The sequence below is a fragment of the Schistocerca serialis genome, chromosome 7, assembly GCF_023864345.2.
Source record: "Schistocerca serialis cubense isolate TAMUIC-IGC-003099 chromosome 7, iqSchSeri2.2, whole genome shotgun sequence".
NCBI classification, from domain to species: domain Eukaryota; kingdom Metazoa; phylum Arthropoda; class Insecta; order Orthoptera; family Acrididae; genus Schistocerca; species Schistocerca serialis.
Window position 1 is genome coordinate 488,069,661 of NC_064644.1, and position 25,457 is coordinate 488,095,117.

At 39.1% G+C, this 25,457-nt stretch overlaps 1 protein-coding gene across 3 annotated transcripts in view; it reads left to right on the forward strand.

Moving 5' to 3' along the window:
* LOC126412783 (peptidyl-prolyl cis-trans isomerase FKBP4-like) overlaps positions 1–25,101 on the forward strand; it is a 143,953-nt gene extending 118,852 nt beyond the window's left edge. The window contains exons 9-10 of one of the 3 annotated variants that reach the window (XR_007575341.1): positions 24,371–24,729; positions 24,912–25,101. Coding sequence is in view for 2 of the 3 variants with exons in the window: in XM_050082553.1 (XP_049938510.1) it covers positions 24,371–24,650; positions 24,912–24,979 (348 nt within the window). In the remaining variant the exon portion in view is untranslated. The remainder of the gene's footprint in view (positions 1–24,370; positions 24,730–24,911) is intronic. The other 2 variants (XM_050082553.1, XM_050082554.1) reach the window with 2 other exon arrangements.
* Positions 25,102–25,457: the final 356 nt, after the last annotated feature.

Here is a 25,457-nt window from a genome sequence, read left to right on the forward strand (position 1 = left end):
CCACTGATGGAAAGGTCCACGGTTTGTGGTTAGACAGAGATTTAGGGACCAAATTTAAAATAGTAAGACATTTCCACGGCCAGATGTGGACTCTGACCAAAATTGATTGATTATGAACTGTAGATCAAAATTTCTGATGACATGGCACTGATCGCCCAAGACATTACCGATGCACAGAAACAGCTAGAATTATTACAAGAGTAGGCAGCAAAAATAGGATTGCAAATTTAATTTGAAAAAAAAAAAAAATTGATGACTGACATCAAAGATGCACCTTTTGATCTAAAAATTGGTAATAACTACATCTCTCGAGTAAAAGAATTTAAATATTTAGGTGAATGGATTGCAGAAAATTGTAATGAAAAGAAATCTGTCAGATCAAGAGTCCAGTTCAAAAATGTTTACAACAGAGTCTCTCGTAGAACTGCAAAATACGACACTACACAACAGTAATTAAACCTGAAGCGCTCTACACATCTGAGACACTAAACCTTCAACACAGAACACTAAAAGGGGAATTAGAAGTGAAAGAATGTAAAATGATGAGGAAAGTCCTAGGACCAAAAACTGAAGATGGTGTGCATTATCCAAAACCCAATGCAGAAATATATAAAAATATATCCAAAATAACAGACACAATGCGTATGAGAATAATCCAATTCATGAAGCATTTAGAAAGAATGGACTTTAACAGGTTAATGCACAAAATCCATACATTTTTAAAGAACAAAACCACAAGACCGAAGCGATACAAACAGATGGAAGAAGACCTGAGAAAATTAGGGTCTCCAAATCTACATGACAGAAATGAATCAGAAAAATCCCACACAAACGGGGTTTTGAGGAAGAAAAAAAACTAGCAGACATACGTGGTCTAAGCCATGAAAGCTAGCCCATTCGTTGCTGATGAAGGAATACTGGGCGAAAAAGAAGGTCAACAAATGTTGATTACATGTGGTCCTAAGTGATCCGTCCATGAAGAAGAAGAATAGGAAGAAGATTAAAATTGAAGAAATTGAAAAAAAGTAGGATATTAAGGAGATGGGATAAGTTCAAAGAACCAGAGGTTGTTGAGAGCTTCAGGGAGAGCATTATTCAATGGTTGACTAGAACAGCAGAAAGGAATACTGCAGAAGATGAATGGGTAGCTTTAAGAGATGAAAGGGTAGCTTTAAGAGATGAAATAGTGAAGGCAGCAGAGGATCAAATAGGTAAAAAGACAAGGCCTGGTAGGAATGTTGGATAGCACAAGAGTATTCATTCTAATTGATTAAAGGAGAAAATTTAAAAAATGCAGCAAATGAAGCAGGTGAAAGGGAATACGAATTTTTAAAAAATGAGATTGACAGGAAGTTCAAATTTGCAAATTGAGTTGCTAGAAGACAAATGTCAGGATTTTGAAGCATATTTCACTAGAGAAAAGATACATGCCGCCAAAGGAAATTTAAAGGGGCCTTGGGCAAAAGAGAAGCTGTATGAATATCAGGAGCTCAATTGGTGAAAAAAAAATCTTAAGCAAAGAAGGGAAAGCCAAAATTTGGCAGAAGTATATAGAGGGTCTATACAAGGGAGATTTACTTCAAAGCAATATTATAGAAAGGGAAATAGAGGTAGAGATGAAGATGAGATGAGACATATGATACTGCAAGAAGAATTGGACAGAGATCTGAAAGATCAAAGTTGAAACAAGGCCTTGAGAGTAGAAAACATTCCATCAGAACTACTGATAGCCTTCAGAGAGTCAGCCGTTACAGAACTCTTCCGTTTGGTGTGCAAGATGTCTGAGACAGGCGAAATACCTCAGATTCCAAGAAGAATATAGTAGTTCCAATTCCAAAGAAAGCTGTAGCTGACAGGTGTGAAAATTAGAAAACAGTCAGTTTTGGTTGCAAAATACTAACACACATTCTTTACAGGACAATGGAAATACTGGTAGAAATCATTTTGGATTTCAGGAGATATGTAGGAACACGCGAGGCGATAGGCGATACTGACCCTGCGACTTATCTTAGAAGATGTGTTAAGGAAAGACCAGCCTACATTTGTGGCATTTGTGGACTTTGAGAAAGCTTTTGACAGTGTTTACTGGGATGCTCTCTTAGAAATTCTGAAGGTAGCAGGGATAAAATTAGGGAGTGAAACACTGTTGTATAGAAACCAGATGGCAGTTATGAGAGTCAAGGGGCATGAAAGGAAGACCGTGGTTGAAAAGGGAGTGAGACAGGGTTGTAGCCTATTCCAATATTATTCATTATGCACATTGAATAAGCAGTAAAGGAAACCAAAGGAAAATGTAGAGAAGGAATGAAAGTTCAGGGAGAAGTAGTAAGAACTTTGAGGTTTGGCGATGACTTAATTCTGTCAGAAACAGCAAAGGACTTGGAAGAGCAGTTGAACAGAATGGGCAGGAGGATATAAGATGAGTGTCAAAGAAAGCAAAACAATGATAATGAAATGCAGTTGAATTAATTAGGTGATGCTAAGGCAATTAGATTAGGAAATGAGATACTAAAAGTAGTAGATGAGTTTTGCTGTTTGGGCAGCAAAATAAGTGATTATGGCAGAAGTAGAGAGTATATAAAATGTGGACTGGAAGTGGCAAGAAAAGCATTTCTGAAGAAGAGAAATTTGTTAACATCAAATAAAGATCTAAGTGTTAGGAAGTCTTTTCTGAAGATATTTGACTGGAGTGTAGCCATATATGGAAGTTAAACATGAACAATAAACACTTTAGATAAAAAGAGGATAGAAGCTTTCGAAATGTGGTGCTGCAGAAGAATGCTGAAGATTAGATGGTTCAATCGCATAACTAATGAAGATTTACTGAATAGAACTGAAGAGACAAGGAATTTGTGGCACAACTTGACCAAAAGAAGGGATCAGTTGATAGCATACATTCCGAGACATCAAGGGATCGCCAATTTAGTATGGAGGGAAGTGGGGGGTGGGGTAAAATTGTAGAGGGAGACAAAGGGGTGAATAAGTAAGCATATTCAGAAAGATGTCAGTTGCAGTGGTTATTCGGAGATGAAGAGGCTCGAGCAAGATAGAGTAGCGTGGAGAGCTGCATCAAACCAGTCTTCAGACTGAAGATCACATCATCATCATCAACAACAACAACGTAAATGCAGTATTCTTAAATAGCTCGATCACTGTGTTTCACTTTAAGTGGTTCCAGTTTTTTGATGATGACTTAGCTCTTCTCTTAATTTGAACAATCCTAGCAGAGCAACTCAAACATATCGCCACAATACTTCTCTGCTTGATCTTTCAATTAGAAGTCTGAAAAACTCAACAATTTGGTAGGGTTGGTGGTGACATTCAGTTTTCATACGAGCCTCTTGATGTTGCTGTTTTAGGATGTGGCAGGTTTAAAGTCTGCCAATGTTTACTATTACCAATCACAGAGTCCTTTACACACTTATTTTGTAGAGCACCAAATAAGAGAGAATTGTACCATCTCATAAAGTGGATCCACAACCATTAGTTTTAGAAACATTGATACAACTGAAGAAGGTATTCCAAATTAATGCTTCCACATGTCGTCTAGGGGAGGAAGTACTGCCGAGTGCAAGGGCTGTGTTGTTAATGTAACTGCTTCGGCCATTTGCCTATTTTATATTTATTGAGCTTTAAAGAAAATAAAATTGTCCACAAACCAAAGGTTCATTTGAATACCACAATACTTTACTAGCCACATTATAAGGAGATGTGTAGTTTAACATGCATTCAGAATTGTAGTGAAAATTGCTTTTTTCACATTTATGAATCATTGACAGAGGAGAAGTAATTGAAAAGTGTCAGAGAACTCATAGGATGTGCTTGGGACTGAACCCCAAACCTTTAGAGATGTAGCCTGGTACTCATTTGCTGAGCTGCCAAATCACACTGCCATTAAATAAGTCCTTGCTGTACTGGAATAACAAACACTAGTTGTTGGCAACAGAGTGCCAGTTGAAAAAAAAGACAAAAATTGCAGTAACAGTCTGTTACTTGTTACTGAAGTGACGAGTAAGAAATAAAGATAATTATTTGTACTCACAGAGATGAATAAAGCCTATACCTGTGATCAAAAATGTTTGAATTATATATTTATTCAAATAATTTTTGAGATAGAATTTTGTTCAGATAATGGTCGTCTGTGGATGTGTCCTATCAACTGATAAATTCTTTTAGTTATTCGATCTACATGTCTAATCTTCAGCATTCTTTTGTAGCATCACATTTCGAATGTTCCCATTCTCTTCTCGTTTGAGCTGCTTTTTTGTCTTCTGTATTTCACTTCAAACTCAGTTGTTTTTTTTTTTTTTTTAGTTATTTATTTATTTTACTTATTTTATAGACACTCTCCATTCCATTAAACAGCTCTTCCAGGTCCTTTCCCATTTCTGTAGAATTACAATGCTATCAACAAATCTCAAAATTTTTATTTCTTTCCAAAATCTGCTCAGTTTCCTTTACTGATGATTGCTCAGTTAACAGATTAAATAACATCTACACTACAGATCTGTCTCACGCCCTTCTCAATTACTGTTTCTCCTACCATGTCTTAGACTCTTACACTTGTAGTGTGTTTCTGTAAGAGTTGTATATAATCTTTTACCACCTAAATTTTGTACCTGCTACCTTCAGAATTTCAAAGAGTATTCCCATCATACTGGTGAAAGCCGTATTTAAAAATGGTGAGGGGGTGGGGGGAGGATTAATCCTCGATTTTAAGATGGATTGACAGCAATAATAAAAAAAGGTACATGGTTATTCCCCACATAGAGGAGGCATTGAGTGGCAGACAGGCACAGTGAAGAGGACTGTTAAGTCCTTCATCTGATGTAAAAAAATAATAATAATAATAAATAAATAAATAAGTAAATAAAATAAAACTGGCTCACATGCCCATGAGTATGACTTGCACACATATGGCCATTGTCATCTCCTGGCACTAAGGTCCAGCTAATATTGTGTCTGAAGTGAGCCGCAAACTTGCTAACGTGGGTATTGGGGGTGCAGACGAGGTGTGGGAAGGGGAGGAATAGTAGGATAGGGGTGGGAGAAGATGCTGGTGCTGCCGGTGTCATTGTGTAGGGACATGGTGGGAACAGGATGAGGGGGGGTGGGGTGCTAGGTCCAGCATAGGGATTCTGTGCGCGGGAGTCAGGGGGAGAGGGGGGTGGGGGAATTTTCAGATGGGACAGTAGAGAAGGTGAAGACTATTCAGGTTCATAGGTTGGGTAGAGGATGAATGTCGGGCTGGAAAGAGGGTAGACAGATGGATAAGGAAGCAAAGGTTGAGGCCATAGGAATTACATGAACCGAAGGATGTGTTGTAGGGAAAGTTCCCACATGCGCAAATCAAAACAGCTGGTGTTGGTGGGAAAAACCAGATGGCAAAGGCTGCAAAGCACTCGTTGAACTCAGGCACTTAGCATTGGGCATCATGTTCAGCAGCTGGATGATGCAGCTATCTCCTTACAACCGTTTGGCAGTTGCCGGCCATTCCTGTGAATAGATATGATGTTAGTTGTCACGTCCAAGTAAAATGTGGCACAATTGATTGCAGCTACGCTGGTAGATTACATGGCTGATTTTACAGATGGTCATACTTTTGATGATGTAGGGGATGGCTTGATATAGGACTGGAGCAGGTGGTAGAGGAAGGATGTATTTAGGTCTCTCATCTAGGTCTATTTTTGAGATACTAGCCATGAGGAAGTGAGTTGGGAGCAGGGGTGGAATAGGGGCAGACAAGGATATTGTGTAGGTTGAGTGGACAGTGGAGCACCGCTGCAGGAGAATAGTGGTGAAGATTTCTCTTGTTTCAGGACATGCCTAGAGTTAGTTGAAACCCTGGCAGAAAATGTGGTTCTGTTGCTCCAGTCTTGGGTAGTACTAGACAGTTGTAGATAGGAGACTTGCATATATTCTCTCACTACCACCTACTCCAGTCCTGCCACTGGCATCTCCTGCACCGTCAAAGGCAAGGCCACTGATGAAGGCATCCATGTGATCTACCAATGTGCCTGCAACCGCTGTATTGCATTCTACATGGACGCGATAACTAATGGTCAGTCTGCACCAGTCGCCACTGCTAAAGTGTGGCTGAGAGACAGCTAGACCATGCAGTTGCTGAATGTGACACCCAAAGTGATATTCTTGACGTAAACAACTGCTAATAGCATCTTACCCCACCCCTATCCTCACTCTCTTCTCCCAGCACCTCAACTATACTCACTACCCACCTCAGCAAAGTTTGCTACTCCAATCCCAAATCCAACACAGCGTATCACACTGAATACGAATTGGTTAATCAAGACGTTTTCTGTGCCGATGGACATACAGACCCAGAAACCCTGCCAACTCGGCTGTATGGATTACCTAAGAAGACTGATTGTTAGCGCTCCTGGCTCACTGACATATAAACTTGCAAAACACTTGGCCTCTCTGCTCCAGCAAAACGTGGGGAAGACTGACACATACATTAAGGACTCAGGACATTTCATTGAGAAGCTGTAGAAACTAAAACTTGCACCAAACGACACCCTGGTCAGCTTTGATATTGTTTGTTTGTTTACAAAAGTGCCACTCAGTGACTCTCTGGAGCACAAAGCTCTTCCATACATGTTTCACCACAAGCTATTTCATGTGGAATGAAAACTTCTATGAACAGCTGGAAGGCATCACCATGGGTATTCCTCTTAGTCCAACGGTGGCCAACTTCTTCATGGAACACTTCGAAGCACAGGCACTGGTCTTGGCACCTTGTAAACCTCAAGTGTGGTACAGATACATAAATGATATCTTCATTGTGTGCAGCCATGGTGAGAAACAGCTTGGTGACTTCCTAAGACACTTGAACAGTCTCCATGGCAACATAAAATTTATTATGGAAGTAGAGAAGGACAAAAAACTTCCATTGGTAGATGTGCTGGTCACAAGGGATGGTGAAAACCTGGGTCACAGCGTGTATCGAAAACCGACACACACGGACCAATACCTGCACAAACTGTCAAATTGCCACCCGAGCCAGAAAAGAGGCATGATTAAGACACTCATAACATGGGAAAGACGAATAAGTCAGCCATAGCACCTTGGATGCGAAATATAACACTTGGAGAGTGTTCTGAGGAGCAGTGGGTACTCCACAAGTAATATTAGAAGTATAAAAAAGAGCCAAACACTCAGCGAAGTGAGAAAGTAGAAAAAGAAATGACGGGTACGGCCTTTCTGCCATACATTCCCAGAGTGACAGACAGAATCGGCCATATATTGTGCAAGAACAGTGTAAAGGTTATTTACAAACCAACAAAGAAAATCAGTGTCTCAGATTGGCAAAGGAGAAAAGGGTCCCACATGCAATGCTAGGAATATACCGCATACCATGCACATGCGGAAAAGTTCATGTTAAAATAACTGGATGATCCATCAACACCAGGATTACAGAATATAAACAGGTGGAGAAATCTGCTGTGGCAGAGCATGCGCTGTTTGAGACTGACCATGTGGTGAAGTTCGCCGACACGGAAGTTCTGTCTGTAAGAATGACTACAACACCTGCTTGTTCAGAGAAGCTGTTGAAATACACAAACACAGGAACAGCTTCAAGAAGAAAGAGGAAAGCCTCAAGGTAAATGGATTCTGGCTTCCCGTGCTGCAGCGAACATATGTGACAGGTGGCAAGAGGAGAACCGCCCCAGAAATGACAATGGAAAAGCCCTCGGATGTTGGCGCGCCAGGTACATACAGTCTGCGGCTGTGAGCTCGGCTTTAGTCAACCAACAGCAATGGAGGGTGAAGCTTTGACAATGCCAGCCACTCATGCTGGCAAATCATCAGACAAACGTCGGCGGAAGAACCCAAGACAAGTGCCAACAGCCAGTTTGTTTGCTACTCACGTCAGATGCAGCTGTAGTCGGGCTGCAGCACACAGAGAGCTGACTGGCCGGCTGTTCATCTGTGTGTGTGTGTGTGTGTGTGTGAGAGAGAGAGAGAGAGAGAGAGAGAGAGAGAGAGAGAGAGTTTTCTATGTTCCATGAAGAACTTCGATAAGGTGAATATATTGATCACTCTTCTTTATGCCTGTCTGTCACTGAACATCTCCTCTACGTGGCGAGCAGTATTGTATATCCATATGATAATGTTTTTCCTAGATTGTGGAACTAAGAGTTCCTTCCTCAGTGAGGAAAGCATTATAGGTCAAGGAATTTCAGAGAGGAGGGGTAGGTCACTCAGGCTTCAAGATGAGAGGGGGCACCTGCTGTGAGGATGAGGCCAGACAAAGGGATCAGTAAGACCAGACACTGTTTACAGTAAATGAAACCAATCCATTCATACACAGAGGAAAATGTGAAAAATCAGTGAGTTCTCAGGTGTCGCGGTGAAAAAGATGGGGGGAAAATGTCAGTCACTCTGACCTGAGGACTAGGACACTCCTGTTATGAGGATGAATAGAGGCAAAGATGAGGCATGTACAATGTTGTCTGTCCTTTCCCTCACTGCAAGTGTATCACTGTCTGTTCATTGGTCAACAATTGAGCTGTGTGACAAGAGAGACTGTACATGTGGCAGAGATGAGAAACAATGACAGGAAGACTAGTTAAGATACAAATCTGAGAACTGAAATTTTTGTGAATAAAACAGGACAGTTGGCATCCCCGTGTGTTTTGCTCAGTCTGTTCAGTGTGTAGGTGTGCAAAATAATATAGAAATGTTCTGAGCCTGCACATTTTAATTTCTCATATACGACACAGCGTTGTAACAGGTTGAAATGTGTCAGTAGTAGACTTCATTCCTCTCTGGTTAGAGAACTTTCGAAAACCAAACAGAGGAAAGTTGACAGAGGAAGATGTTTTGATGCTGTGATGTCTTTCTATTTAGTGGGAAACAATTTTCAAACATTTGCTGAAGACTGTGCTCAGTAGGTGGCACAAGCACACATTACTCGAGTCACACCACGAGCAGTCGGCGTCAGCGGTTCTCAAAGACGACCAGGATTCTTGCAGTGGAAGTCAACTCTACCAAGGGTGACAATCCACAAAGTGATGACAGGATGTGGCGTCCATGCCTGGGATATGACCTGCACTACCCCCCTTCCACCTGCCCCCTCCCATGTCTCTGGGCAGGAGTTCTGCTTGCTTATGGTATGAGCCTTGCTCTGACTCTGGAAAGTGGCTGTAATGGAGGAACCAGGTATCGCGACGGGAGACCCGAACTCATGACTGCTGCTGGTGGCTCCATGTTGCACCTTGCCTGATGTGGCCCTATGTCCTGGTAGAACTGCTAGGTCATTAATGAATTTGCTACCAAAATGATGATTTTGCAGCACACCTGTTCCAATGCACTGCTTCTAGTTATGGTTTCAACAACACTGCTGAAATCCATAAGCAGAGAAATCTCCTTGTCTGTACTGCAAGAAGAGTGTTTAATGCTATGCTGGCCCAGCCAAGCTGGGCCTGTCTTGCACTACATCAAAAGCACTTACCATAATCGGAATGCCAACACCTAGGGCCTGCTGGTGGCCTTCGGCTGCTGCGATACTGCACTATCGTATTCAAATTTGCCCCTCACCCCTCAGGTCCCCAGTTGAGACTGATTTGCACCTAAGATTCCCAAGTTTTCATAACAAGTTTCCATCACAAAACTATCTGGGAGCTTAACCCACGAGGTTCAGAGACAGCAATTAAACTACAAAGCTTCTTCACTAAATGTCCTCAAAGGCTAATAAATTTCTTATTACTACTCCACTTAATAGTCCATTAGTTGACTTCGAACACACGTCACACCTTGCCTTTATACTTTTTCGTCCTGCTGTAATGTATCCTTGGCATTTATCTCCCCCCTTACTCTAATGGCTTGTTCTGTGACCTCTTAAACTCTAAGGAATACATGTCTCACCAACATTCACACTACAATGTTCCATGTATAGTCATTATCATGTTCTAGGGATCCAATCTCACGGAATTTGCACTTCAGGTGGATTGGGTTGACTGGCGGCTCTCTGCCTAAGACAGATTAAGGGTACACACAACGGAGGTACTGCCATTATAGCACTGCATGTGATAACTTTCAAGGCCAGTCACTCGTCATTGTCTTCCCAATACCACTGCACATGCTTCATCAACTGGTTTGCTGAAATCTATCTGTTGTGCAGAGCTGTCAGTTGGTTCAGGGAATGGATTAGGTTCAGTTTCAGTGTATTATTTAGGAAGGTTAAATTCTGCATTGGGAGTGCCTCTTAGTGGTCCATCCGTGAGAACAACTGTGGCTTTGTTATGTTCAACTTGGTAGTTCATGCAACTGTGGTTGGTAGATGAGAGGGTGACCCTGTTAGTCACATGCTATCCCACTGATTAATGACCCACTGCCCCCCCAGCTCCACTTACTTTATCTGTGACAGCCTTCTATGGTCGTAGCAGCTTGCCACTGCTGCCATGTTTTCTATATGTAATAAATCCGGGGTATCCAGCTTACTGGAAATACGGTTTAGGTTCCACAGTATACCTTGGACAATCATATCCTTTCATTTTGCCCAAAATCAGCTGCACTATACATGCATCTGCACCAGTTTGAATCACTCTGGCCAGACACACAGTAACCTCCTCCCTCCTCTGTCACCACTACATGTATATACCTCCTTCTGAGATCAGTAAGTAACTAGTCCTTACCTGTACAAATTCATCAACTTTCGTTTTGCCCAAAATCAGCTGCACTATACATGCATCTGCACCAGTTTGAATCACTCTGGCCAGACACACGTAACCTCCTCCCTCCTCTGTCACCACTACATGTCTATACCTCCTTCTGAGATCAGTAAGTAACTAGTCCTTACCTGTACAAATTTCCCTAAGGTCCCCACTCTCACTGATTGGGGTGAATAGTGTAACATATAAACTGTTCAAAACTACCTGCTACAAGGAATCAAACCAGTACCATAGCCGGTCAGTCCCCACCTGTATCAACTGAACATGGTAACGGAGGTAAACTCTGCTTACTGGGCTCTGTAATCAGCCCCAACTTTGATGGTAATTCCCTCGCATCCTTTGTGATCCCAGCAAGTATTGCTCTGGTAATAATAGGACTGGAGTCAGCTGCCCTTGTAATGCATGGTGAATAGCTTCCTGCAAACTCATCATTGCCATCTGTGTGTCCCACATGCTGTTTGTTAATGATTGTAACAGCTGTGTTGTAGTGAGTCTTACATCCAACACATGCAGCTGCCAAATTATGTCGTCCTCCGATGTCTTTGCACATTCCATCACCTTGCTAGTCAGCTTCCGTAGCATATGCATATTGTTCTAAACTTCGTTCGCCAAGCCTGTTATCTGTGTGATATGCCACTCCACTGTAGATTTGCTACCCTGTGCCAACTTACTCACCACTGCTACAGTCCTATTTCACTCTATGATGTCAGTGGCTGGAATACAGTCTTCAAAATTTTCCCCTCAGCATCTATTCAACTCTCTTCAGTCGACATAGTGAATGCGGCACAACTTCCAGTGCTTGCTGCTCCTGTTACCATAATGTTCATAAGATTTGCACAACTTCTCACTTTCCCCAGAAACTTCTCTAAGCACACTCCTACTCATGGCTCCCCATTGAAGCCCAGAAAACACGTCCATCCTCCTCACTTCATTCCTTAACTCCCATGCATTAACTTAGTGACTTGATGACCGGTGACCACCATATTATCTTGTTTGGTGACAAGAACTGCTCTCTCCAGTTGCTGATTCCACAGTGTCCAGAGCTCTGCTCCAGGTGAAGAGTTACAGCAATGGCACAGTTAGAATCCCATCCTTACCTTCGGTGTACAGCAACTTGAGGACACGGACTAGCATCATCCTCCCTTCAACCTGAGGACTGCTGCCGCAGCCAGTACTGTGATATTGCCAGCAGCCAATACTCTGACAAAATAAGCATTAAAAGAACACTTATTCTGAGACAACTTACTCCTTACCTTCAGTGTATTACAACCCTTACCCTAAACAACTACCAATAAACACAACTTAATACCTCTTGTCATTTACTCGAGCTCAGTGCATAGGACACCTACCACAGTTGTCCATCGACAGTCTGTTATTCACTCCTCTGCTTCTGCCTCTTTGTCTAAAAATTGAGAGGAAGTGAAAATTGGGGAAGCAGGCATGGCTAGAGGAGAAAAGCAAAGCTGTAGAAACATGCATTACTGTGAATAAGATAGGTGCCACCCATAGGAGGAAAGAGAAGCGTGTGTATGAATATCGAGAGCTCAGATGGCAAGCCAGTAACAAGCAAAGAATGGAACGGCGAAAGGGGGTAGGAATATATAAAAGTGCTATGACAAAAAAAAGTAATTTCTAGACTGTTGTGTAGAAAGGAAAGAGGAGGAAGTAGGTATGATATAAAATGTAGACTGGCAATAGCAAAAATAGTGTTCTGAAAAAGAGATAGTTATTAAGATGAAATACTAATTTAAGTGTTAAAAAATCTTCAATGAAGTTATTTTTCTGGAATGTAGCCTTGTACAGCAGAGATTTTGGAAAGCATAAGAAAGATGAGTAGGCTGGATAACTAATGAAGTAGTATTGAATCAAATTAGTGAGAATAAATTTACGGTCAGACTGAAGACAACTACTATGACAACATGTTTTTTAAGACTGCAAATCAAACAGATTGCTTACAGATGGATGGGATAAAATTGCTATGTTCGCTCCCCGGAGCCGATTTCGCTCCCCGGAGCCGATTTCGCTAACAGTTCATGCTTGGGTCATGAACCGATCACATGTGACTTCACAAACCCATGCATCTATCCATTACACTGTGGTAAACTTGTAGAACATACGTCTTTTATGTTACAAGCTCGTTAAGGCTCTAAGCACCAGTGTATTATTAACTGACATTTAGTTACAGTGAATATCATACTGAGAACAGTGCTATTTTCATAAATCTTCAGTGGACTGTTGCCTTGAGATGGCATGTCTTCATAACACCCAAATTATAACACAAAAACAACCAAATAGCAAGATTCTTAAAACCACCTGTTTGACATTTCCATTCATTTTATTACATCAAATTGTACCAATAGTAATGTATGTTTTGAGATACCATCAATATACAGGTGCTTTGGAACAGCATATGTTCATAGAACATTTAGTTATCACATCGTAAAACCTACCAAATATGGGTTTTAACTGAAAATTACAAAATCTTATAAGGTGTCTCCTGAGTTCTGCTTACAATGTAAGACACAATCTTGCATCTTGTCAGCCACAGTCCTTTCCGCCAAACAAAATTCTGACTCCTCTTATGTAGTTATTCCCTCTGCAGAATACTGTGGAATGTGAAATTCCATGTCATGACATCACGAAACTATACAGGCTTCTCATCGTCGAACACTTTCTCGTCTTGTATAAAGCTATTTCAAAGAATGAATTATATTAGACACCATGAAACTGGTTTCATTCAACAGAAATGAAGTGATAAAAGTTATTCTTGTGGACACTGATGGAAGTTCATCTGATAGAGCAGTATCACAAGAAGTCTGTATATCTTACAATTAACATAATTTTTAGGAGGAAAGAGTGATGGAGCAGGGATGGTTAAAAAGGGGCCACAGATCCCAGTCCTCACTTACGTGCCTATCAGAGGATTCATCGAACCGCCTTCAGACTATTTCTGTACAGCTCCTCTCTCGACCAGTGCATGAGAAAACAAACACTTAAATTTTGCTGTGTGAGCTCTGCTTTTTCATATTTTATTACTATGGTTGTTTCTCCCTATGTGGGTGAGAGTCAACAAAATATTCTTGCATTCGGGGGAGAGAGTTGGTGATCGAAATTTTGTCAAAAGATCTTGCATTAATTTTTTTTTATTGCAACCCCAACTTGCCTATTGTATCTGTGAAACACTCTCTCCCCTGTTTTTTATTAACAGTAATAAGCCTCTTTTTGGCTTCAATTAATAAGAATAAGGGTATTTTATTTACCAATCTTATACATAATGAGCTTCCCTTCTTTGAACTTTCTCGATTTCGTGAGTCGTATCTAGTGAGAATCTTATTCCGCACAGCAATACTACGGAAGAGGATGGACAAACGTGGTGTAGGCAGACTCTATAGTATATCTGTTGCATCTTGTAAATTTCCTGCCACTAAAATACCATCTTTGATATACCTCCCCCACAAGGTTTTTTTCTGTGGTTGATCCAGTTTAAACTGTTTGTAATTGTAATCCTTAAGTATTTAGCTTAATTGACAGCCTTTATATTTGTGTGATTTTATCATGTCACTGAAATTTAACATTTTTTCTTCTATTACTTTCTGGATGACCTTACACTTTTCATTATTTAGGATCAGTTGCCATTTTTTGCACTGTACGGAGGATAACTTGTCTAAATGACTTTGCACCTGGTTTAGATCTTCATGACATCACTAGATAATAATTGACATAATCATCTGCAGACAGTTACGAGGACTGCTCAGGTTGTCTCCTAAATCATTTATATAGATTAGTAACAGCAGATAGTCTACAACACTTCCTTGGTTCACGCCAGATATCAGTTCTCTTTTACTTGGTGTCTTTCCATCAAGTACTATGAACTGTGAGCTTTCTGACAAGAAATCTCAAATCCATTTGCACAAATTAGACTCCATAGGAACACTATTTGTTTTCAGGCTACTTGTGAGAATGGTCTCAAAAGCATTCTGGAAATTTAGAAATATGAAATCCACTTGAGATTCCCTGTCAGTATAATTCATGTGAATAAAATACTGAGCCTGTTTCACAAGAAAGATATTTTCGGAATCCATGCAGCCAAGGATCTGAGTAAACTGCCTTTTCTTTTCAGCCTTCTCTTCCCAAGGGAAGGAGCTAGTGTGACACATCTGCCATATTATTGGCGTAGAGCATCATTAAGCACACTAAATGGACTATAGAGGTCAACAGGTGACGCTCACATATGTTGTTTGTCAGTAGGCAGGTTTTGAGATGTATGTCATCCTCAGTTCCCTGTATACATCTGAGGTGACTGCCTCATCAGTATGTAGTTCGGATTATTTCTATTGGTGGATCAACCATCGGCTCGAGTGATACAGGTTATAGAGAATGGCGTAAGTGTGGAAACCTGGTTAATCGACAGGCAATATACGTGGGCATTGCCTGTTAACTTCTGTGGTCATAGGAACTAATACTCCTGAAAGCCAGGATAATGTCATATTCAACTATATGTGTATCAGCCGTACAAATGATTTGCTCCTGAATGTAAGTACTGAACAAAATTTAAGTACTGAACAAAAATTCGGTTGCATATTTATTACATTTCTCAACTGAATTGTCCTCTGACTCTACCAAAAAAAAAAAAAAAAAAAAAAAAATTTCGACTCTGTTGAAGAGTATCCTCTGAGGAGCACAAGAAATATTCATGTAATTATGGACACATTATTCATTTCTTGATTTTGTATAATAAGGAACAGTGAAAAACTAACGTGCTGGAAGTGACACGTTAAATTACTCATAGAAAAATAACATACAAACCTGCTGGTAAATCAGGAGAACAAAATCATGTTGGAAACTGCCGATAAAGGAGCAGTACTACCTGCCATTTTTGCACTTGGCAGTTGAACAGGAGGAGGGCAGCTGGTGGATTGTTGCGTACGTAGGAAGCTGATGTGTTTGTCTTAACTCAAAACCTTAAACCTATTAGGCCATCATGCGAACATTGTCTGATGCCACTGCCTCCATTCTGTGGTACTACCTGAAACAAAATTGAAGACCTGCTAAATAAAGTGGTATCAGAGCCGCATGACTGCGGAAAACTGAAGTATGCTGTGCTTGTCAAAGGACTTCCTTGGATTTAGAGTACCTGGTGTTTATAATGGGTCTTATGAATATGTCAAAATTTATAGGTTGGACAACCCACACCCTCTCTGTATACTGTGATAACTGTAAATGTCGTATCAGATTCAAAAATTGGGAAGCGTCAGTGGTAACAAAATGTAGCCTATGAAATAACGTACCTCTCTTGATGTTATGAGGCGTGATCAAAAAGTAATGGGAATTATTGTTTTTCTTAAAGAAGCGTTATTCATTTATCGTCAGTGATTTTGTCCCCTTCAAAATAATCCCCCTCAGATATAATACGCTCGTGCTAGCAGTTTTTGCCATCTTGCAAGCACTTCTGGAACTCACTTTCAGTTATGGTGTTCAGCTCTTTCAGTGATTCTGCTTTTATCTTGTCAGTGGTGCAAAATGACCTCCTTGCATGGTTCTCTTCAGCCTCAGAAATAAAAAGAAGTTGCAGGGGGCCATGTCCAGCAAGTATAATGGCCGAGGCAACATAAAAGTTTTGTTTTTTGCCAAAAAATTGCGGGCAAGTGTTGAGGTATTAGTGGGAGCATTATCACGATGCAGTTTCTACAGTTGCTTTTGCCACAATTCTGGTAGTTTCCTTCGGATTGCTTCAAAGGAACAGCATGTAACTTCAGGTAGTATTCGTTATTGATCGTATGACCATGAGATAGGAACTCTTGGTGCACTGTCGCATGGTAATCAAAGAAAACAGTCAGAAGAACCTTCACATGTGATCAAATTTGTCTTCAGGCTCTTTCCATGGGTTGATTGGGCCTTGGTTGCAATGTCATACCCATATACCCGCGTTTCATCACTTTTTGTAACCCTCTTTAGAAATTATGGATTATTGTTGACTTCATTCAACAATTGCTGAGCAACTTCGCTTTTTGTTGAAATTCGATGATGTCAGAAAGAAACTTCGCTGCTACACGTCATGCCCAAAACATCTGAAAGAAATTGCTTGTCATGAGCCAAAGGATATACCAACATCATCAGCAAAAGGATATGGTGACATTATCAGAACTATTTTCTTTACTTCTTCCTCATCATTGTCAGTAATTTATGCACTAAGGCATCCAGAGCAATTGTCGTCTTTAATGTCTTCTCAACCCTCTTTGAAAAATTTATACCTCTCCTAAACTGTTGTCCTACTCATGGTAAATTCACCAAAAGCTAGAGTCGACATTTTGAATGTGATGCTGCACTATATTACATTTTTCTAGCAAAATTTAATGCAAATTCCTTGATCCATATTTTTCTAATGTAAAAATTTGCCAAACTTTTGAAAACATGTGCAGCCTTTAGACTGTGAGCAATAAAATACATGAATATAACAGCTGAAAATCCAGACATAAATCAGGAACAAGTGTACCGACAAGACAATGATAGTAAAAAGTTGAAAATCAGATTATAAAGCCCCTGAAATAAAAAATATCCTTTACTTTTTGATCAGATCTTATACAAAGATCTTACCTCATTCTTCACCTTACTGGGGCTTCGTAATAGTGATTGTGGTAGAAATTTAGCTATGAACCATTAAATTTGACAGAGGCATTGGCTATCATCGTGTTGTACTCTGGGGTTGTACTTCAAAAATAGAGTGTTCCCAGATTGAAATTTGATATCCATCACATAACTTTGAGTTGGCAAGGGGCTGCAGTCTTTTCATTTTTTTCCACATTTGCATAAAAATCACACCTCATGTGAAATCACTCCATCAGCATTAAGCTATACGAGCACAATACAAGAAAATAACATTAGCCTGACTGTTACCTCCATATAAGGAAAATGGTGAATGAGTATCGTAAGAACTCAAGTTTTAACTGAAATATGACTTGGCTTGAACACAGAAAATTGTATACTTGGTAGCCACTGTGAAAACTCTGAAATTGTGGATATCACTTTCTGCTCGACAAATTTACTATGTGTAACTGATGCTTTAAAATAAGTGGTATTTGACTCACCCCCTCCTCCCTTCAGCCCCTGTTCAAAAACTTTCACAGTTATTTAGCTGAATTTTATGCTTACCCACTTACACAACTTTATAACTAATTATGCTTCACTTCTGCACTTGGCCCATTGTTGGGACACATGATGAGGCACTGACAAATATTGCTGCCAATGTAAGATGACACCTAACACACCATTATGGGCAGAGAGGAATAGTTTGTACAGGGCATGGACCTTGCTCTCTGCGGATTTTGGGTGTGGGGTCATCCCAAAAGATAAGTGTACAGCACACCCATTGATATGATTGTAGAACAGAAACCCCGAATTGTACAAACTTTTCAAGATTTATAAGACAGTTAGGGAGTAGTTGAAAGAATTAGTAAGTCTGCAGAGTTGAATGCGTTATTGCATCCAAATGTGAGGATGACACGTGGAACATCACTTACAGGTACAAATTTGCAGTAAATTTCTTGTTAAGGTAAAACACGGGTGAAATTTGAGCCCAACTAGATGGGGACTTCATCATAATTTTTATATCCGGATACATTTATACTAACTAGGGCAACATGTAACTCTGAAATCAGTGGCAGCACAGTCACAATTATATGGCAGATGGGTCATTTGGGGACCCATGTTTTCTGGAATATTATTGCATGTGTTGTCATTTATTTACACTTACATCAGCTTTTTCCCATAAATTATGATTTCCTATGTATAATATTAGTTGTTAGTTGCCAGTTGCCAATAAATTACACGGCCTTTGTTATGCATTTCTCACATAACATTTCATTACTAGTGACAAGTCATCAGAATTTATTCTGTAATAATAACTCCAAAGGGAATCTGACAAATGTGCAATTCATATAGATGCTGTCATTGTGTTAGGAAAAAGGAAATCTGGCTGTGGTCCTTTTACAGTTTCCGCATTACATCTCAATGTTCCTTGCTTTGTGTTAATAAATTCAATCTTGAATTAAAAAGGGAAAAAGTTAAATTATAAAATGTTAAGCACAGCAGTTACATAATATTTTTAAATAGTTCAAATAATCTTAATTAATTTCACTCAGTTCTTGTTGTGCTTGGTCATTTTATTCATATTTTGTTCAGTGTTGAACATATGAAGGGGCAGGGGAGAAAACCAGGTAAATAAATTGTTATTAAGCTCCAGAAAAAGCAATCTTTTAATGTTTGAATTGTGGTAACATCAGTATATGAGTACATATACAATTTTCATGTCACAATTAAAACTTCTTGGTTGGGTGCATGTGAAAATTGTTTTATTGGCATCCATTGTGTTCCCAGAATGAGATAATTTCCAAAAATGCAATCAAACGTCACTCTGTAAAGGGAAAGAAACAGGTAACTCAAGCAAAAAAGGCAGCAATTCCATAGTAAACACGGCTAAAGGAATTTCTGGTCATGATAGATCAGCAATAGTTCTCACTTAACATAATTAGGAATGAGGTAGCTGAAGTTTTGCCATCTTGCTGCTGTGAAGGTTGCCAGAGTTTGCAAATGTTACATTCTAGCCTGGAAATGCAGCATAAAGAATGCAATTGTTATATTACAGTGAACAGAAGGTAACTGCAAAGCTATTGTACATTAGACAAGAAAGGAATTCCGAAATCAAGCACACCATTATAAACAGTTGTGCGCAGTTAAAACACCCCGGATTTGGTTGTCATAATGGTGTTCTTATTATGCCAGTTTGCATTCCACCATAAGTCCTTTGATATTTCAGCACACAGTAGTGGCTGGATTCAGATAATATTATCTTAATAGGCTGCATTTTGAAATGGAATTTTGCAGTGTTTTCCAGTCTAACACAGTTTCTCGATTTACACTGACTGGAATCCAAGAGGATGGCTTATATCTGCATACTTCGATCATTTCCTTGAAATCTTCAGGCATTTGAAAATCAGTGCCTGTGTGTTCCACAATCCAACATTCGAAGTATGGATGGCCACACACAGGGAATGTAATTTTGATCTTCTTCAGATTGCTAATTTGAGAGTTGCCTAGTGAATGAAGCAGAAGACTAAGTATTTATTTTGATTACCAGCAGAACCACAGATTATACAGGTCTCTTTAGAGGCCTCATTCAAGTCATGAATGATGAAGTGAAAAAAGAATGACATCACTTCACATACCCTCTTTTTCACAGTGAATTCAGGATAAAGATAAAAAAGGATTCACCTGTTACAAGAAAATGGGTTTTGAATGAGCACATTAAAATTTGCCATGTAAAGTGAATTAATCATATGCTATATTTTGAAGGGACACTTTTTTTTTTTTTTTGCAGTATGTTCAGATAGCCATCTTCTTGTTGATTTTCTTTGCCTCCAGTTTGGACCTCATTTTCAAATCATCAAACACTTCAGCTTTTTTTCAAGTGAGGAATGTGTGTTGTTAACTGAAGAATTTGTGCCATACATTTCTCCATTGTTAAAGTTTTCATTTTTGTTGTGAATACCTCACACTCAGCACAAGGCTATCCAAACAAAGCATTGGATTTTGTGCTTGAAAAGCATTTTGAAATGTCATATAATACAAACGTGCCAGGATGAATTTGATTAAAAGTATTGTACATGTTCTTTATATTTAGATTTTCAGGCAAGTTGGTTTTCTCGGAATCTGAGGCTGCAGTGGCTCTTCGAGCTATGATGATTCTCAGTTGAAGAATGTAGGATGCTTTCCTCTTTTTTCCAAGTGCGTACATCCACGTGTTTCTAGACTTTTCTGAATATATCTGCATATTTTTGGTGACCTTACGTTTACTTTGGCCTCTCGTGTCACCACTGATTTGCCTCCTTCCTTCCCCTGACAAATTGGCTTACCTGGTTCTTTCCCTTTATGGTAAAACTTCATATGCTAATATCTCTGGACTCACCTGAGGCTCCCCACCTTCAATTTTAGCCTCTCAACAGGTGCGTATGATCAGTCTGAATAGAGCTATAACAACAAATCTTTAAAAAAAGAAAAAAAAAAGGTTGCCTGCTCTTTTTTTCCCTGGCCCTTCATGTAATGTTGATGAGGTTTCTACTAATAAATACTGGTATTGGCTCTTCTATTTTTCATTTCCGGTTAAATGAAAGCATGTTGAGAACTTAATCCATACAGATTAATCTGTCCTGTTCTTTTCACATGTTGGACCTAGCCACTACTTCAGCCTGATGTTTGAATCTCGCCAGTTACTAAATATTACTTTTACATTAACAGTTCAGGCCTAACTGACAAAATCTGCTGGTTAATTCCCTCACATAGAGCATGCATAATTGTGATAGGAAAGTAAAAGATCTTGGTAAATATTTTCAGACTGCGTCTGGATGAGGAGAAAAAGATCATTCACATTTTTCCTAGGCACTTCTATTAAATTTGTCAGTTTGCAGGGGGTTTGTTATGTCAAGCATGTGCCTTAATATACACATTGATTCCATCTCTAGAATTTTTGAAAATCACAATTAGAAACACATACCACACATAGCTTATTAGTAACAAAAAAGTGAAACCAAATACCCAACAGACAGCACAACTTGTAGCCTATTGCCTCATTTCTGGTAGGAGGCTATTTTTGAATGCCAGTCTCGCGAGAGTTTCCACAACTTTAAATTATAATACTGTGAAGATGTCAACTTCTATTGAATGACCTACAATCCAGATTTTAGTGATAGGACAAATGATCGTTTGTACTCTGCTAATTGCTGAACAAATCAGACCGTGCCTTGATGTATGGTATAACGATTATCAGAATATTTTCTGACAGAAAACTTGGGTCTTGTCAAACAACAAGATGTAATAGAGATGTCCATGAATACTTACAAAGAGATGCAAATGTTTTGGAAAACGGTTGAATAGCTGCTGGAGACAGGAAAAGCTTCTGCCCAGGCTTGCAATGATAAAACAGGCAACCTGTTGAGCATTGGCCATGTGCTATTCCACCTTTGTTAAAAAATCATATGGCCAAATGGCAAGAATTTTTAATAAAGCTAAACTGCATGGTAATGAATGATGGGATCTGAGGTGACAAATACATTACTTATTGGGAAATGAACAGAATGGTAAATGTACAAGGCTCTTCTGTCCAGTAGATAAGTCTACAATTAGTAATCAAAGTGAGAAATAAATAAAAATTAAGAAAATAATAATTTACCTGTAACTTAACTGATTCTTGGTAGTCCTGTCTTGGGTTTGCTGCAGGATCCTAAAAGCAACATAACTCCATATTTCGGTGATCCATCACTCTGCCATCTTCAAGGGAGACGCTGATGCTGCTGAGTCCCACTGAAGCATATGATGTCATCTTGATTTTAGGATCCTGCAGTAAATTCAAGATGATGTCAACTTAGCTGATTGACATGTAATACACACAGGCAGGAAACAGCACATACCCTACTGGCTTTCAAGCTAGTACTGTTTATCTACTTTTAAGTCCTCACTCCAGGAGTTTTCGTTGTTGTAAAAAGAAGCAATGTGAAATAGAAATAGTTTCTGAAATAAGTTGGCAGAGGGTCTAGAGGTCATGAAGAGACTGGAATAAATATGAAGCTGCCTCAGACAAATGGACATGTTCTGCATAAAGACTGTCCAGAGTTACTTGTTGGTCATATGAAAGTGCATCTTCAGTATATTTTTGGGTATGGCTAACAGTTGCTCTCAGCATGGCTGTGTGTGATACACATATCTAAATAAATAATTAGTTATATGAGAATATCAAATAATAAGATAGTGCTAATGTTGTTGATTTAAAAAAATGATTCAGTAGACAGGCTCCCACCCTAAAACTGTCAAGGAATTTGCAGTAGATAGGAAAACTCTGGAAATAACTAAACATACTCTTACAAAAACAAAATGTAAAATTAAACTTTTTTGGAAGAAGTTCTATTCCTTTTCAAATTGTATCAGGAATCAGAAAAGGAGAAGATTTGTCGCCATTATTATTCAACTATATGCTGGAGAAAGTTATAAGAAGAAAAACAAAAGGTTAATAACTTAATAAAGTTGGGTTGATCAAAAGAAGCAATAAATTGCTTGGCTTTTGCAGACGATCTCGTTATGATTAGATGGAGCCTCATAGAATACAAAGAATAGACCAGAACTCCTGAAGGAAATAGCTGAGGAGGCATGTTAACAAATATCATTTGAGAAGACAGAATACATGACTAATGAAAGTAACTCACCAAGAATTTTAAAAACCAAGTATGGCAACATCTAGAAAACAGAAAATTTGAAATATCTGGGTGAAAATATAAATGTAAAAAGTGAAAAGAGGAAAAGAGCTACAATCAGGACTGAAAAAATTAAAAGAGCACACATGAATTTGAAAAATCTTTACAATAATGTTTTTCTAAATATGTTAAATTAAGGCATTGTAATCATTATCATCTTTAATCATTATCATCTTCAGCAGTTCCCAGCTTCAGGCTGGATCTATTTGGAACATAAGCCTCGCCATCTAATCCTGTTTTCCTACCATCTTTCTGGGTTCATTCAGGTCTTATGTATCTTCTTGGGAATCCTCATGATTTCCATTCTCTTTTAGTGCCTTTACCATCCTAGCCTAGATGTTTCTATCCTGCTCTGCAAGGATTCCACTTTCACTATTTCCCTTACCCTTTCATTCTTAATCTTGTTTCCCCTTGTTACTTCTCTCCTACTTCCGGGGAAACTTTATTTCAAATGCCTGTAATCTGCTTGCATCTCTTTATTATTACCCATATTTCAGGTACATAGGTCAAAATTAGGATGTAGTAGCTTATGTATATCACTTCTTTGCTTATTTGTGGGATGCCTTTGTTCCAAACCAGGCTCCTAAAACTTCGTATGAATGATTTTGCCTTTCTGCCAGCACATTCTCTCTCATTCTTCTGTTTTCCTGTATCACACTTCCCAAGTATATATATATTCCCCCCGCCCCCCCCCCCCCCTAGAAGTAACAAGAATCTCACATAATTTCATCCCATACTGTCACCCAGTTTCTTCACAAGCATGCATTGTTTCCCCACATCAAGTCGTCTGCAAACACCATTGCTTTCATGTTGTCTTCCTGTTGTTGTACAGAGGTAACAGACTATCATACCTGGTTAATTCCACTTAAGTTAGGGTGTCATAAAATGAAGCTGTCAGTTTAGTCCTCTGCACTTCAGAACCCAAAGTGATCAGTAGCTGAAGCATGTCTTGGAAAATTATATTCAGTACGCAGTGTATCAAATAATAGAGTGAAGCTGTATTCATATTGAGTATGTGGGTGGAGAGCATGCAGTTAGATTGCTGAAAAAATGTTAGTAAATCATCAATTTTTTATCATTTGTCACATTGTGAAATAAAAATCTATTTTAGTAACTGTTAACACAAATTGCATTTCATTTGCATTGTGCATGTGGTTTCTGTTTCCTCATCAGATATTAATGTAAATTTTGGGATTAATAGAGAGTAACTGTTTTGGAAGCCAGTTATACTAAAATTAATAATTCCCAGAAGTACCACCCCTTCCCCATTCTAAACAGTTTAAATGTAGCATGATGAAGAAACAATACAATTCCTGAGTTCCACACCTACAGTTGCTGTGTTTTTCTTGTGTATTGTTTCTCATGTTCTTCTGCTATTAGGTTCCAAGTGACTTGCCATATGGCTGGTGGGATGGGGGAAAAGTTATAGTGGAAAAGGATGATGAACTCGCTCCGCCACCGCCTCCTAAGAAATCGCTAACGCCTCTTAAGAAAGCGGTCGCCAAAGGTGGTAATGATTCAAAAGGTCCATCATCAGATATAAAAAAGGATAAATCTGAAGAAATAGATGCTAAAGATTCTGTTTCTAAGGACACATCCTCTCAAGCCTCAAATATCAAAGAAGATCATGGGCTAGAGCCAGACATTAGTAGAGAGCCAGGTGTGAAATGTTGACACCTGTTACAGTGTATGTTGTGGCTGTTTGTCATGTGTACAGCTGTTCTATAATTATTCTTTCAGTTAGTATCTTCTAACTTACTCATTACAAAATTGTATGTATAGAGATTGAGTTTTACTTTTAACAAAATGTTTTTGTCTGTGTTATGATAATTTATTATTTACAGTACGCTTAGAATAATGTGCCTGGTCTGTGGAGAACTATATTCTTTAGTGAGTTTGTGAAGTAATCTGTTGATTGCAGAAAGAGGAAGAGTGGCGGAGGAACCAGCCAGACGTGATGAAGACATTGGGAGAATGGGGTCAGGATGAACGAGAGCGAGAAATGACAGACTTTGAACGTGAAAATCCAAATATTTTAATGTTAAATAAAACTGGTGAATTCAAGAATATGTAAATGCATAATTTAATATTACACAAAATTTCTGATCTCATCCCAATTTCCACTCATTTAATGAATAATGAACCTGGTAATTATTTGATTGTGTAATAAGTGTGTGTGTGTGTGTGTGTGTGTGTGTGTGTGTGTGTGTGTGTGTGTGTGTGTGTTTTGCTGATTTATATTAAATGTATTGTAGACTTTGCCTGTTGCCATTCATCCATTCATTTAATTGTTACATATAGTGTTCATCTAGAAAGAAGAGTAATAAAGCATTTAGCTTATGTAGTAAAAGTGCATATGCCTTTTGCTGTTGTTGGTAATTTTGTTGAGAATAACTGTTATGAAATCACAGACATTTCTTATTAAGAAGATAACAGATTTGTACAACAATATTTGTTGGTCATTTGT